The 14,538-nt window shown below is 36.9% G+C and overlaps 1 protein-coding gene across 1 annotated transcript; it reads left to right on the forward strand.

The window, feature by feature from the left end:
* Window positions 1-755: 755 nt before the first annotated feature.
* On the forward strand, window positions 756-4,394 carry LOC137084842 (zinc finger protein 69 homolog B-like). The gene is made up of 2 exons (XM_067451336.1): window positions 756-943; window positions 3,484-4,394. The coding sequence occupies exons 1-2, from the start codon at window positions 874-876 to the stop codon at window positions 4,335-4,337; spliced, it is 924 nt and encodes a 307-aa protein (XP_067307437.1). The 5' UTR covers window positions 756-873; the 3' UTR covers window positions 4,338-4,394.
* Window positions 4,395-14,538: the final 10,144 nt, after the last annotated feature.

The raw sequence follows: 14,538 nt of genomic DNA on the forward strand, positions 1-14,538 counted from the left end.
CACCCAAGATTTGCGGAGTGTTTCATCCTTCGGGAAAGCGTGGAAGCTGAGGTATGGCTGTCTACGTCCTAATGTAGAGCAACCCGGTACACTACAAGAACAACTGCGGGCGGAGGCTGCCATTATTGTTATTGCTAGATACGACCGGAAGTTATGATTCCCTACTCTGCGTTCCGGAAGCAGGAAGTGTGACATAGGCCTATTATGATTGTTACTTTTACTTGAGTATATATTTCCGTAAGTACTTGTACTTCTACTTGAGTAAAGATTTTGGCTACTCTACCCACCTCTAACTGCAGTTATATATCAATTAGCCAAAAAAAAAAATACTACTACACTTTTACTAATAAAACCATTGTTCATTTTCATGAGGGTTAACTTGAATCTTCACATTTATCCTCCTTGAACTGATTTTAAATACTGTCATACTAATTTTATTTCAGGCCCGATGGAAAAGAAAGAGTAAAGAAAAGAACTTGAGTGAAATTTCAAAGGTGATGATCCTGTAGTTTGCTTCAGCCTGTTGACACCAATAAAATGTGCTTAATGTGCCAATTTAGAGCAGATCTCAGACATCACCATAATGAATGAGGTGAAAGCAGGGAACTTTTGGCTCTTCAGCAGCTCAGTTAAAAATTGTGGCCTGTTCTTTTTAAATGCAGATTGAATCAGAACGCAGTGATCACAGTTCACACCTGCAGTGAAGCCCCGCCCACAACAATTCACCAATAAATACTTGGAATATTCACATCATCCTTCAAGAGAAGGACAAACTCCAGGTGTAGCAGCTGAACTCTGTGTGACTGTTAAAGATGGAGTTTATTAAAGAGGAGATTGAAGACATGAGTTATCCAGAACCATCCAGAATAAAACATGAAGATACTGAGGAAAAAACAGGTTGGTGTCCATTCTGGATTCTTCATTGTTGACTGCTTTGGCAGATGTAAGTTGATCAGCATGTAGATGGTAAATGATAGATAAATGCATCTAAATGATCATAACCTTGTACAGTATTGTTCAAAATAATAGAGTACAATGTGACTAACCAGAATAATCAAGGTTTTTAGTATATTTTTTATTGCTACGTGGCAAACAAGTTACCAGTAGGTTCAGTAGATTGTCAGAAAACAAATGAGACCCAGCATTCATGATATGCACGCTCTTAAGGCTGTGCAATTGGGCAATTAGTTGAAAGGGGTGTGTTCAAAAAAATAGCAGTGTCTACCTTTGACTGTACAAACTCAAAACTATTTTGTACAAACATTTTTTTTTTCTGGGATTTAGCAATCCTGTGAATCACTAAACTAATATTTAGTTGTATGACCACAGTTTTTTAAAACTGCTTGACATCTGTGTGGCATGGAGTCAACCAACTTGTGGCACCTCTCAGCTGTTATTCCACTCCATGATTCTTTAACAACATTCCACAATTCATTCATATTTCTTGGTTTTGCTTCAGAAACAGCATTTTTGATATCACCCCACAAGTTCTCAATTGGATTAAGGTCTGGAGATTGGGCTGGCCACTCCATAACATTAATTTTGTTGGTTTGGAACCAAGACTTTGCCTGTTTACTAGTGTGTTTTGGGTCATTGTCTTGTTGAAACAACCGTTTCAAGGGCATGTCCTCTTCAGCATAGGGCAACATGACCTCTTCAAGTATTTTAACATATGCAAACTGATCCATGATCCCTGGTATGCGATAAATAGGCCCAACACCATAGTAGGAGAAACATGCCCATATCATGATGCTTGCACCTCCATGCTTCACTGTCTTCACTGTGTACTGTGGCTTGAATTCAGAGTTTGGGGGTCGTCTCACAAACTGCCTGTGGCCCTTGGACCCAAAAAGAACAATTTTACTCTCATCAGTCCACAAAATGTTCCTCCATTTCTCTTTAGGCCAGTTGATGTGTTCTTTGGCAAATTGTAACCTCTTCTGCACATGCCTTTTTTTTAACAGAGGGACTTTGCCGGGGATTCTTGAAAATAGATTAGCTTCACACAGACGTCTTCTAACTGTCACAGTACTTACAGGTAACTCCAGACTGTCTTTGATCATCCTGGAGGTGATCATTGGCTGAGCCTTTGCCATTCTGGTTATTCTTCTATCCATTTTGATGGTTGTCTTCCATTTTCTTCCACGTCTCTCTGGTTTTGCTCTCCATTTTAAGGCATTGGAGATCATTTTAGCTGAACAGCCTATCATTTTTTGCACCTCTTTATAGGTTTTCCCCTCTCTAATCAACTTTTTAATCAAAGTACGCTGTTCTTCTGAACAATGCCTTGAACGACCCATTTTCCTCAGCTTTCAAATGCATGTTCAACAAGTGTTGGCTTCATCCTTAAATAGGGGCCACCTGATTCACACCTGTTTCTTCACAAAATTGATGACCTCAGTGATTGAATGCCACACTGCTATTTTTTTGAACACACCCCTTTCAACTAATTCAACTAATTGCCCAATTGCACAGCCTTAAGAGCGTGCATATCATGAATGCTGGGTCTCATTTCTTTTCTGAGAATCTACTGAACCTACTGGTAACTTGTTGGCCACGTAGCAATAAAAAAATATACGAAAAACCTTGATTATTCTGGTTAGTCACATTGTACTGCTATTATTTTGAACAATACTGTATATAGTTCTTGACAAGCATATTGTTAACTATATTAATAATTGAATGACATAAAATTTTGCCACATGAAAGATCTGATACTTGGGGCCTGTACCATGATGCTAGTTTAACAAACTCAGAGTTACAGGCTTAAATTCGAGTTGACAAAACCAAACCAATCTATTCAGGCTTTGTTGGTACCATGATGCTGATTATCAGCTTTCTCTGTCAACTCAGGCTTGAATCTTGAGTTTAGGAGTTTAGCTGTGACATCAGCAGTGAACAGCCAATCACACGCTGTAGATCAGTGAACCTGAGATTCACTTCTAACAAGAGAAGCAGCAAGATTTATTTCTCTCTTCTCCAGAATATTTCATGGTTGAAAAATATTAAGAATGTATAAAAATAACACTGCAAGAAGAAAAGAGATGTCTATAAAAGAGGAAAATTTTAAGAAAAATCTTACTACATCAGCGCGAGTAAAAGCTATGAAGTTAGTTTAGTTGATATATAAAGAGAATTGAACATTTAAGCTCACATGTAGGCATTTTTATAGCTTTGTTTATTGATTTTAAAGCTTATTTGTATGACATTTATATTGGCTATATAAAATTTAACTAAGTGCCGATTAATGATTGATTATTTAAAATGATACATGTGTAATTGATTAAGGGTATAATAATTACCTAAATTATTTATCTTAACCATTCAAAAGTAGTATTATTATTATAAATAAGCATTGTTAAAAGTCAAACATCCAAACTATCCAGCTAAAACGGCTTAATGATAAAGGCTCCATATCACTATTTCTTTCTGCTATTAAATCAGGGTTCACTTGAACTGATTCTAAATTGATGTGTATTTTAGACCAGGTGGAAGTGAAACCGCAAAGACAAGAACTGAATGAAGTGAAGGAGGAACATCATAACTCTACAACTCAAAGAACAAAAGCCAAAAAGCTGCACACTGGCACTCAGCGTGGAAAGATTTTCACACATAAAGATCACCTTAATACACACATGAGAATTCACTCTGAAGAGAAACCGTTTACCTGCACTCAGTGTGGAAAGAGTTTCTCAGTTAAAGGAGACCTCAACAAACACATGAGAATTCACACTGGAGAGAAACCGTATACATGTACTCAGTGTGGAAAGAGTTTCACACGAAAAGGAAACCTTAACACACACCTGAGAATTCACACTGGAGAGAAACCGTATACATGCACTCAGTGTGGAAAAGATTTTATTTCATCATCATATCTAAAACAACACCTTTCATTTCATTTAGATGAGAAGCCTCATGTGTGTTCTCAATGTGGAAAGAGATTGTCATGCCTGAACAGTCTTAAACTGCACCAGAAAACACATGATGAAGTGAGAGAGTATATGTGCTTTGACTGTGGGAAGAGCTTTACTAGAGCTACCTATCTGGAACAACACCAAAGAACTCATACTGGAGAAAGACCTTACAAGTGCTCATACTGTGACAAGAGTTTCATTCAGTCTGCTCACCTGAAATCACATGAGCGAGTTCATACTGGAGAAAGACCATACAAGTGCTCATACTGTGACAAGAGATTTAATCATTCTGGATCTCTGAAATCACATGAGCGAGTTCATACTGGAGAGAAGCCGTACCGCTGTACTCAGTGTGCGAATAGTTTCACCAGATCAAGTAATCTTATCACTCATATTAAAAAGTGTTGTTCTGTGTCACAGTAAGCAAATGTTTTCTTCAGATCAAAAATGTTAGTCATGAAATCGTGTAACTAATAAACTAGTGTTGCTGTGAAATACCACAAGATTTGTGCTTTATTCAATTATTCATGTGAAGATCATTTAATTATTCTTGATTGGACACTTACTCAAAGAAATACCAAAATTAAAAGAAACTGGAAACAAATGTAACAAAACAACAAAAAGTTATTTGTCAATATATGAAACAACTCCCTCAATTTGAGTTTTTAAATTCAACATTGTTTTTTGTTTTGTTTCGTTTGTTTTTTATTTTTGTTGTTTAAAGCTACACTGTGTAACTTTTTTAATTTATTCATAGCTAAAAACACCTAGTTCGTTTAAAAATATATGTGCTCATTAATGTATATTTACTTCTTTCAAGTAATAAAGTATTCTCGTAAGTTTATAATATGCCATTGAAAATACATACGGGTGAGGGGTTCGAATGCCGGTCACCATGTTGCCCCTCACCATGTTGCCCCTCCATCTTAAAAGTACATTATTAGCCAAAGAGGGACATACCTGTAAATTCAAGCTTCGCCTTTCGCTTTTTAACACTCGATGGCATTGTGTCGAATTTGAAGAGGGAGATTGTTTGAGACTGCTATATGAAAACCTAAATGCCTTTTGGAAAGTCTGTTGCTGATGGAGAATCACTCTTATTCTCGAGGATATGTATCAGATTCGTAGCCTAGAAATCTAGACGCACCATAACGGCAGCAAATCTAATCTGCCACGAGTTTCGTCTAGCAACTCTCAATACACTTCTGAGCTGTAAACGCCAAACTCTGGTCGGGCCAATCACATCGTGTATAGAGTCGGTGGGCGGGGCTTAACATAATGACGGCCGAGTTGTGCTTGCGTGCTACTAGTAAACACAGAAACTGGCGAACGGCGGTCTTTCGAATCAGCTTTGACCGCGACTCTGGAAGACTTGGAGTTTTTCTCTGAGAAAAGAACAAAGAACGGCACTGAAGTCATTCTTAAGAAGGGAAGATTCTTAAGCGTGCAGAGGGAGTTTGAAAGACAACCGTTTATCCCGCCCCTCGGATTGAGCTGTCAATGGTGAGTTTCCAGACCAAACATCTTGATGTGGGTCTGGCTTGTCAGGCTATCAGAATCGCCAAGGAAGCGAAAAAGTCGTTGCCTGCATTCTTCTCGACAGGTAATCGGCCACTGTAGGAGTTGAAAAAAAAATCCGAATTGAGAGGAACAGAAACTAATATTCACTGGACGGTCATATACCTTTATACCACTAGATGGGAGAAAATATCACACAGTGTAGCTTTAATCATGGGCGTCGCTAGGCCCTTTTTAGGGGGGGCTTCAGCCCCCCTAAACTTATGCCTCAGCCCCCCTAAAAAATATGTGATTAACCTTTAAAACATATGAAACTGGCGGCAGGCTTCGGCTTCTTCACGTTTTTTAGTCTGTCTCTCCAATCCGCAGCGGCTCTGAGCAGAGCGCAGCGCACGTCAGATGCAGAGTTGTTTGTGTGTGTGTAAATCTGAGCGTCATTGGTCTGTCACCGCTCGTCAATGTCAAAATATTTGATAAAACCAATCAAATCAGAGTAAGCAGGCGTTATGGTCACACAGAAACTGCTGAGGCTGAGTGCAAATTTTAGCAGCGCAACTCGACGTCAAGTAAGATACATGCTGCTAAACTAAACATTCATGTTTGACAGCTTCTGCTTTAAGTCAGAAATGTTAATCAAAAGAAAAAAATATTCAGGCAAATGAATAAACTTGTTGTGTCTAATTTTTAGACATTTTTAATGGGAAATATGCCTATGTGATTCATAATGTAGGTGTAACAAAGTTCGTATGTGTGAGGAAGGAAGAGGACACGGGGGTCGGCTGGACGGTTGATGCTTTCTCTTTTATTTGTATATCAATAACCAACTGCACACTCAGCGTGTGACTTCCGTCAAAACTCAAAACAACAATAATCACTTCCGGGTCGGCACTTCCGGCTTCCGGTTTCTCAGTCTCAGTGTCTCTGGCATCAACCGTCCGACTCTTTTGCTGCGTCCCAATTCGCCTACTTATACTACGTCCTAAAAGTATGTACTCTTTTTGTGAAGAAAAAGTATATACTTTTGAGTGTGTAGCAGAAAAGTATGCAAGCTTCGGGACATACTACTTCGACATCTTTAACGGACTCTGTCGCTTAGTTACGTGCATCCCGTCACCGTTTAACTGCCCTGTCAATCATCGTCAGATTCGTCACAGTTCAAATCCTCCACATGCAGATTAATCTCCTACCGTATCGGAGAGAAATGTAGCCGCTCGTTGATCTGCCATTTGTGGGTCTTTAATGCAGAGACTCTCTTCATGTATTTACAGTTTAAATATAATGATGCATTTAAAAGTTAATGGCCAAACGTGTCATTTCAAAAGTTCTCAATGCTGCTGCGGGTGAAATATAATGTGACAACACTGAATAAATATATTTTTGTCAGGTTAAATATTGATAGTTGGTCACTCAAACCCCTTTATCTAAACTTCTCTACTTAACCGTCGAACTCGCACATCCGCCATGTTTGTAGTTTTTTAACGCTTTTTATCCGCGTTTGTAGTTCTAATCGAATCCTTGTCCAACTCGCAATGGGTTGTGGGCAATATCAGCCGTTAGAGTGCCCATCGATCCATACTGTGAATTCGGACCGGAAATAGTAAACCATCCGGGAATCTTTGGAATACTCTTTTCAACATACTACGATTTGGGACATACTAATTCTATTTTCGAATACTATTTAGGATGGATAGTATGCGAATTGGGACGCAGGGTTTCTCTCTCTGGTCTCCGGTTCCACCGATGTTTTATACCCTCTCCGCGCCCATTACTGGAACAAGAGACAGGTGTTATTAATCTGCTTCCAACCCACTCACTTACCGCTCGTCCCGCGGCTCTCTCTCCCGCTGCAGACCTCGCTGAACCACGCCCCCCTCTCCACAGTAGGCCTAATTAGCGAACAGAAAATATTAACTAAGCCATTTTCATCAGATTAGGCATAAGTTTAATAATTAATGTGTATATACTCAGAGCCGGCCCTAGACCTTTGGGGGCCCTAAGCAAAATTTGGTTGGAGGCCCTTGACCGTTTTAAGTAAGGCCTAAAGAAAAGCAATGACTACCTTATAACTATACTGTACATATATCTACTATGTTACTTTAAAATGTTGTAGTCTATTAAATTATGTTTTAATTATTCTATGTAGCCTACTGTATGATAATTATCTTTTTTTTACGCTGCTGGGCCTGAGTACGTATTTCGTTCTCATGTGGTAACATGTACAGAACATCAATAAAAGACCTTGAGTTCTTGAGTTGAGTTCCATGTTTGATGTCTAACAGGAATATTATGATACCACTGAGCTGAATGGCAGTGCAGTGCAATGAACACACACGGATGAACTTGCTGAATAAAAAGACTGATAAAGTGATTTTCACTGACCATCAAAGAAACATTTTTAATTGACACCAGAGTTTAAAAGGCAAAAACAGCACACAATAACAAAGTTTGCTGGACAAGAAATTGGTCAAGAAATTATTGCGATAAATGATAAGATTTTTCGTTCTAAACCCATTTTCATCTAAAAGAATGATAATGGCATAATAATGCAGGTACACCTTTTTTAAAGATCAATAAACTTTTATCTCTAAAGACTATTTAACTAACACTGATACGGAAAACATTTTAAATATCCACAATAAATTAACAAAACAACCAAAAACAAGAAAAGCAATGGACTCTCAGTCTGTTAACAAAAAAATACACTTGAATAAATACCAAAAGCAATAAATAAAATTGATGAAAACTGCTTTAGGTACACATTAGGGGTGGCACGGTTCACAAAAGCCACGGTTCGGTTCGTATCACGGCTTTAGGGTCATGGTTTTTAAGTTCTGTACGGTTGTTGTTGTTGTTGTTGTTTTTGCTTTTACTTGTTAACACTCCAGATATTTACTTCAGCATAATGATATATAGCTCACTTATCCACAATTCAGGATACAGTATTAACACAATTGTTATATCATGTAATCATGCACAAACTGAACTTGACTATCTCTGAGGAAAGCTAGGTGAGATTTTGATACAGCAAGAGAAAGACATTGATGACATGCTTTCATTTATTTGGCAAAAAAAAGGAGAATGTGTATTGCTATCTCTACAGGAACTTATGTGCCTTTTTTAGACACAAATATTGAACTGAAGAATTAACTTGCATTTATCAAACGGCCAACTTCAGTGTAGCTTTAAGCCTTGTTCATACTTGACGCGTCCGCACGAGCGCGGCAAAAATTGCGTCAACGAGGAGTGCGCGAGACCCAATTTCGCTTGGCGGTGTGCACGTCAAATTTTGTAACTCTGCGTGCGGCTCCGCAACCGAAGAAGCTCGAGGCGAATCTGGCCGAGCATGCCGTCTCATCACGCCTGCACCCAGTCTGCGCTTCGAGTATAATAAACACCTCCCCAAACAGATAAGGCGAGGTGCGTGCGCTCTCTAGGGGGCCCTCTGCAGGCCACGGGGCCCTTTGCAATTGCAAGGGTCGCTTAGTGGCTGGGCCGGCTCTGTATATACTGTAAATTAATATAATTCTATTTGTAACATTCAGTAAAAAAAATACCTCAGCTTTTTCAACCTGTATTGGGCATAAGATTAGTAGCCTAATGAATGTTCATATTGTGATTTTAATAAACTTAAAACTTTGATAAACAGTAAATTAACGTGTCTAAGAAAATTATTTATGAAACATATAAATATCAGTATGTTAATATGTAAACCATATGTTCACTTTATTCACTGACGAAAACGGAAAAAAACTGTTAAAGCTCAGTGTTATGAAGAGACAGGGCAAGATAAAAACAGAAAAACAGAGATGTGGACATAAGAAAGACAAATAATCTACTGCCCAGTGACATGGTTTTCAAGCTATTGTTATCAATTTTTTTGGCCTTCAGAACATCTTAAAATGCTCATATGTAGATTATAGAAATCTAAATTTTCTCGGGGGACCATGTTAGAACCCCCTAACATTTGGGATCTTGGTTATTATAAACCTGCCTACATTATTGGGTATGATTAATGCATGTACAGTATGGCCATGCAGTAAGGTGTCAATATAAGTATTGATAAACAGCCAATATCTTCTGGGTATGCGTGTTTGTAAGCTATTAGTTAATAGCGCAATTTGGACCCTAAACTAAATAGTGTTACCATTTTTTTCTACAGACCTACCCTCACTGGGGGCTGAGCCCCCCTAAAATAAAAATCCTAGAAACGCCCCTGGCTTTACATAAAACAGTTATTTCTCCACATTTCTCTGCAACATAAAAGTTGTCTATAAAGCTGCCTTCACATACTATCAGAATTACAGTCAATTCTAGTTTTTTTGTTAAAACTGGGATGTTAATGCCTTCTCAAGTGAAAATGAGTTCATGATGTTCATGATGAGTTCATAATCACAACTTTAGAAGTGAGAAATACAAAATTTCCAATATTGTGACAGCATAAGCAGGCGTGGGGGACTCAAGTCACAAATTTTGTAAATTACATGTACAGTTATACAAGTAATTTACAACACTTTCTAAATCCCCTAATCTAAAGTGCAAACTTTTGACAAGGTTTGACAAGGGACAAATGTGTGATGGCTAGACGACTGGGCAGGCCCGGTTCCAGAATCACATTACTGAGGGTGCTCTAGTAAAGTGCAGGCTTAGCAACGGCTCCACTATAGCAGTGTACAGTGGGAAATTTATGATTATTTATTTACAAGTCATCTCTTTAACCAATAATTGGAATTGCACAAATATTTGCTACAATTTGTCTATTAAAGGTGCCCTAGAGAGAAAAATTGAATTAACCTTGGCATAGTTGAATAACAAGAGTTCAGTACATGGAAATCACATACAGTGAGTCTCAAACACCATTGCTTTCTCCTTCATATGTAAATCATGAAAACACCACAGAAAAATAGGCGAATCTCAACATAACACCAACTGTTACACAACAGTCTGGATCATTAATATGTAGGCCCCCAACATTTGCATATGCCTGCACATGTTTAAAGCCAGACAGAACTGTAGAGCCGAATCATTGGAAGTTCTGCAGGTATTGTGAAGAAACAATTGTCAAGCGAGGGTAGCGAAAATGGCACATGATGGAAATACATTTTATGTTCCCGGCTGTGCAGGGGATGTGAGCACTTTTCATACCCTTCCCACAGAACCGATCTGTCAACAGGCATGGTTGATGTTTATCTTCTGGATACCACAACAATTTAATTAAAAGTTGTTTGTATTCTCGGCCCATTTCTCCACAGACAGTTTTTCTGGCTGGGACAATATCAAACATGCTTTGCTCAGCGTCTGATACTTGAGAAGCGACAATTCAAACTATATTCCCTCAAGCAGTAAGTAGTGATTTTATCTACTTATTGACTGTCTAAACTATTTCTGATCCAATTTAAAGTTTCTTTGTGAGACAACATTAATGGTAATATCCCCTGTGATGTCTAGATCCAACGTAAAATGCTGGTACAGTAACAATAGGAAAATCCAAGTAGGATACATAACAGTATGAGAAATGTCAAATTACAAAGGTTAATATTATTTCCTGCCAGTGTTGTCATATAAATCTACAAAATACAACCGTAAATATATGGCAGTCCCATTTGTCGGATATAATTATAATTTTGCCTATATTTCATCAACAACACATAACTCAGGAGCTAACAAGGTTAGTTTAGATGCTTACTCGATCCTTCTAGCTAACGTCACCTCCACCACTTAAGTTGAAACGGTAGTCATTTGAAAAGGCATCTAGTCAATTTGTTAAAAAAAAAACGTTACTGTTCATACAACATACGTATTTGCATGCTACCCAGTTCGCTGTTTAGAGTTCGGATTTCAAAGTGAAGAAGCCATCATTGTAAATTCATATGGTGATGCATCACAATAATTAAAATATTTTTACAATGCCAAAAACAAAATTATGACTGCTGACAAAGAATTACAGATTTTCCAAGGCACTCGGGTAATGTAGAAAGAATTAAAAAGCCTTTAATATTTCATGGCAATATTAATTTAAACACAGGTGACAAACACCTATGCATTACGGCATCAACAGGGTGACGTTATGAGTTAATGTGTAAAGTTAATGTTATATGCTATTTTACATGTAGGCTAAAGTTATAGTACTGAAATTACGTTTGCCGGTTCTAACTGAAAATAAAGACTTTTTTGAGGTTGTTGGAAATAGCTGTTTATCTCCATGTGCCAGAAGCTCTCTATCGGCAAACAACTTCACGTGTCAATTAAGCTATGCAGCATCTCTCCACAGTAAATGTGATTGGACAGAGAAAATACTTTCAGGAAAGGAATGATCTATCCATTATTCAAATTTGCTCAATTTAATGAAAGTAAAAATTGTTGCACTCCAAAGTTTATATACACCTTGCATTATCTGTTAATAAATGTTAGTCATTTTAGCAATAAGAGGGACCCCACAAGGAGTCCTCTGAACACACAAGGATTCAGGGTTCGTACACCTTTTCAAAGGTCAAATTCAAGCACTTTTCAAGCACTTTCAAGGTCAATTTTAATGATTTTTCCAGCACCTAACACCGCTGTAAATTACATATCAATACATTGTCAAAATTATTATTTAGTACACTTTATCATCACATTAAAAAGATAATAATACTACAAACAGCCAAAATCGTGTTTCGTAAAGCAGCAGGATCAGATATTTAACCAAATCACAAGTTTTATTTCTTTTAAATGTATCACTGTCTAAGTAGATTTTGCTTACTATCTAACCTGCCTTTGGGGTAATTGTAAAAACAATTACCCTAAACAAAATCACTCGACGGGTTCACTTAACTTTCAATTCATTTATTGAACATTTTAAAAATTCAAACATTCGTCTTTGAGGTAGACAGTCAATCACATGTACCTCATTGACCTTTTCTATTTTTAATTAATTTCTTTTTTGTGTGTGTATGTCTATTAAAAGTCTAGGCAATCAAGTATTTCTTCTGAAGAGATCACTTTATATGATAAAGCTTAAGCTTTTTTTCATAATCATTGATCAATTACCATTACAATTATCTCACAAATATGCTTACAGTGCGTGGTCTACAATGGGGTAATTGTGTTGCGGTAGCTTACATACAGCACAAGAAAGCTTGACTTCAAATGGTAAAAAGAAGAGAAAACAGTAATAAAATAAGAACAAATACGCAAAAACAATAGCACAAATAAATCAGGTAGGCCTAGGTCTAACTGTATTCAGGTGAGAAACTGAATTAAAAAAAATAAACAAGTTATTAAATTTAAAATAACATTGGATTTTTGAAAACAAATTTGGAAAAAATCCAAGTCCAGGCACTCAATAGGATGCAAAAAGTAAAAAAGCCTTTAATGGTAGGGCTAAAACATTAAAACACCAACGCGTATCGGCCCATAGGCCTTCATCAGGGTGTTGGACCATTAAAGGCTTTTTTACTTTTTGCATCCTATTGAGTGCCTGGACTTGGATTTTTTCCAAATTTGTTTTCAACATTTAACCCTTCCAAGAGCACCAGAGGGTGAAAGGGATTCCAGCAGCGCTCCAGTTCTCTTTTGTCTAACATTGGATTTTTATTGTAAAAATTAAATACATATTAATCTGTTAAAGTTACACAAGATAATCAGTAAAGAGCAGCAGGTGATCTTTTGTCTTTTTGTAGTTTGAATAACTGCTGCCCCTTTAAGATACTGTTCCTGTTACTCATTCTTCTGAACTGTTTACGGCTGTATTTACATTAATACACACCCAGATGAACAGTGTAACATTTTTTGTGTGTATTTGACCATTAATTAGCTGGGAAAAGCAGCTATTTTTTATTTTATTTACTTGTATGTCAGAGGTCGGCTTTATAATGGTATGTGCGCACTTCAGATAAGAGCGCAAAATCTGCAGGAATTTGTAGAATTATGTGTCTAATCCCGTGCGAAATTCAGACCGATCTAAAAATATATCAATATTTTTGACAGCACTAAGTTACTTGCAGGGGCGTAGCCATCTTTTCAGAAGTAAGGGGGACAGAAATGATTTTTTTTTTTTGGACCAATATAATTTATCGCATCTCTTGCTTTTAATTGGGCAAGATATCAAATACACCGCTGAACAATAACCACTAATTAATATCTATAATATTATTCTCCTATTTTTTGTGCCAATTTTATAATTGGTTTATATACTAGCCTACAAACACTTGTGCATTAACACTCCATAGATTTTATGCAATGTAAATATATATATATATTCTAATGTAAACCATGCTGTTCTCTGTGTGAATATATAGTAAAGTGTGATTTATTCCTGTGATCAAAGCTGAATTTATCATCATTACTCCAGTCTTCAGTGTCACATGATCCTTTACTAATCACTCAGATGAGGATCTGATGATCACACACATTTATGATTATTATCAGTTGTGCTGCTCATGGTGATGCTTAATTTTTGTGGAAACCATCTAAACATTTGTGGTAAAATTAAAAAAGAGATAAATTAATACTTTTGTTGATCAGACATGCATTAAATTGATCACAAGTGATATTTTTAATATTACAAAAGATGATAATTTATTTAATGAATGCAAATAAATGCTATCCTTTGAACTTTCTATTCATTAAAGAATCCTGAAAAATAACATGTAGGCTATCATGGTTTCCACAACATTTTAAAGCAGCACAACTGTTTTCAACACAGATAATAATCATAAATGTTTCTTGATTATAAAATTCTCATCTGAGAATGATTAGTGAAGGATCATGTGACTCTGAAGACTGGAGTAAGGATAAATTCAGCTTTGATCACAGGAATAAATTACTATATATTCACATAGGAAAAAAGCTGTTTTAATTTGTAATAATATTTCAAAATATTACTGTTTGAACTATTTTTGATTACATAAATGCAGCCTTGGTGAGCAGAAGATACTAAACATTAAAAGCTGCATTATTCATATGATAGCCTATGCTTTATTGTCATCAATAGCCTACGAGATGGCTTGAAAAACACACATAAAGCATTTATATTTTCGCAATCGTCTGATTGTCGTCGTCGTCACGTTTCATCACTCATAACGAGTGTTTTCCTTCAGCTGCAGCTCCAGCGTGACTGGGTATTACG

This window comes from Pseudorasbora parva, chromosome 8 (assembly GCF_024679245.1).
Source record: "Pseudorasbora parva isolate DD20220531a chromosome 8, ASM2467924v1, whole genome shotgun sequence".
NCBI classification, from domain to species: Eukaryota; Metazoa; Chordata; class Actinopteri; order Cypriniformes; family Gobionidae; genus Pseudorasbora; species Pseudorasbora parva.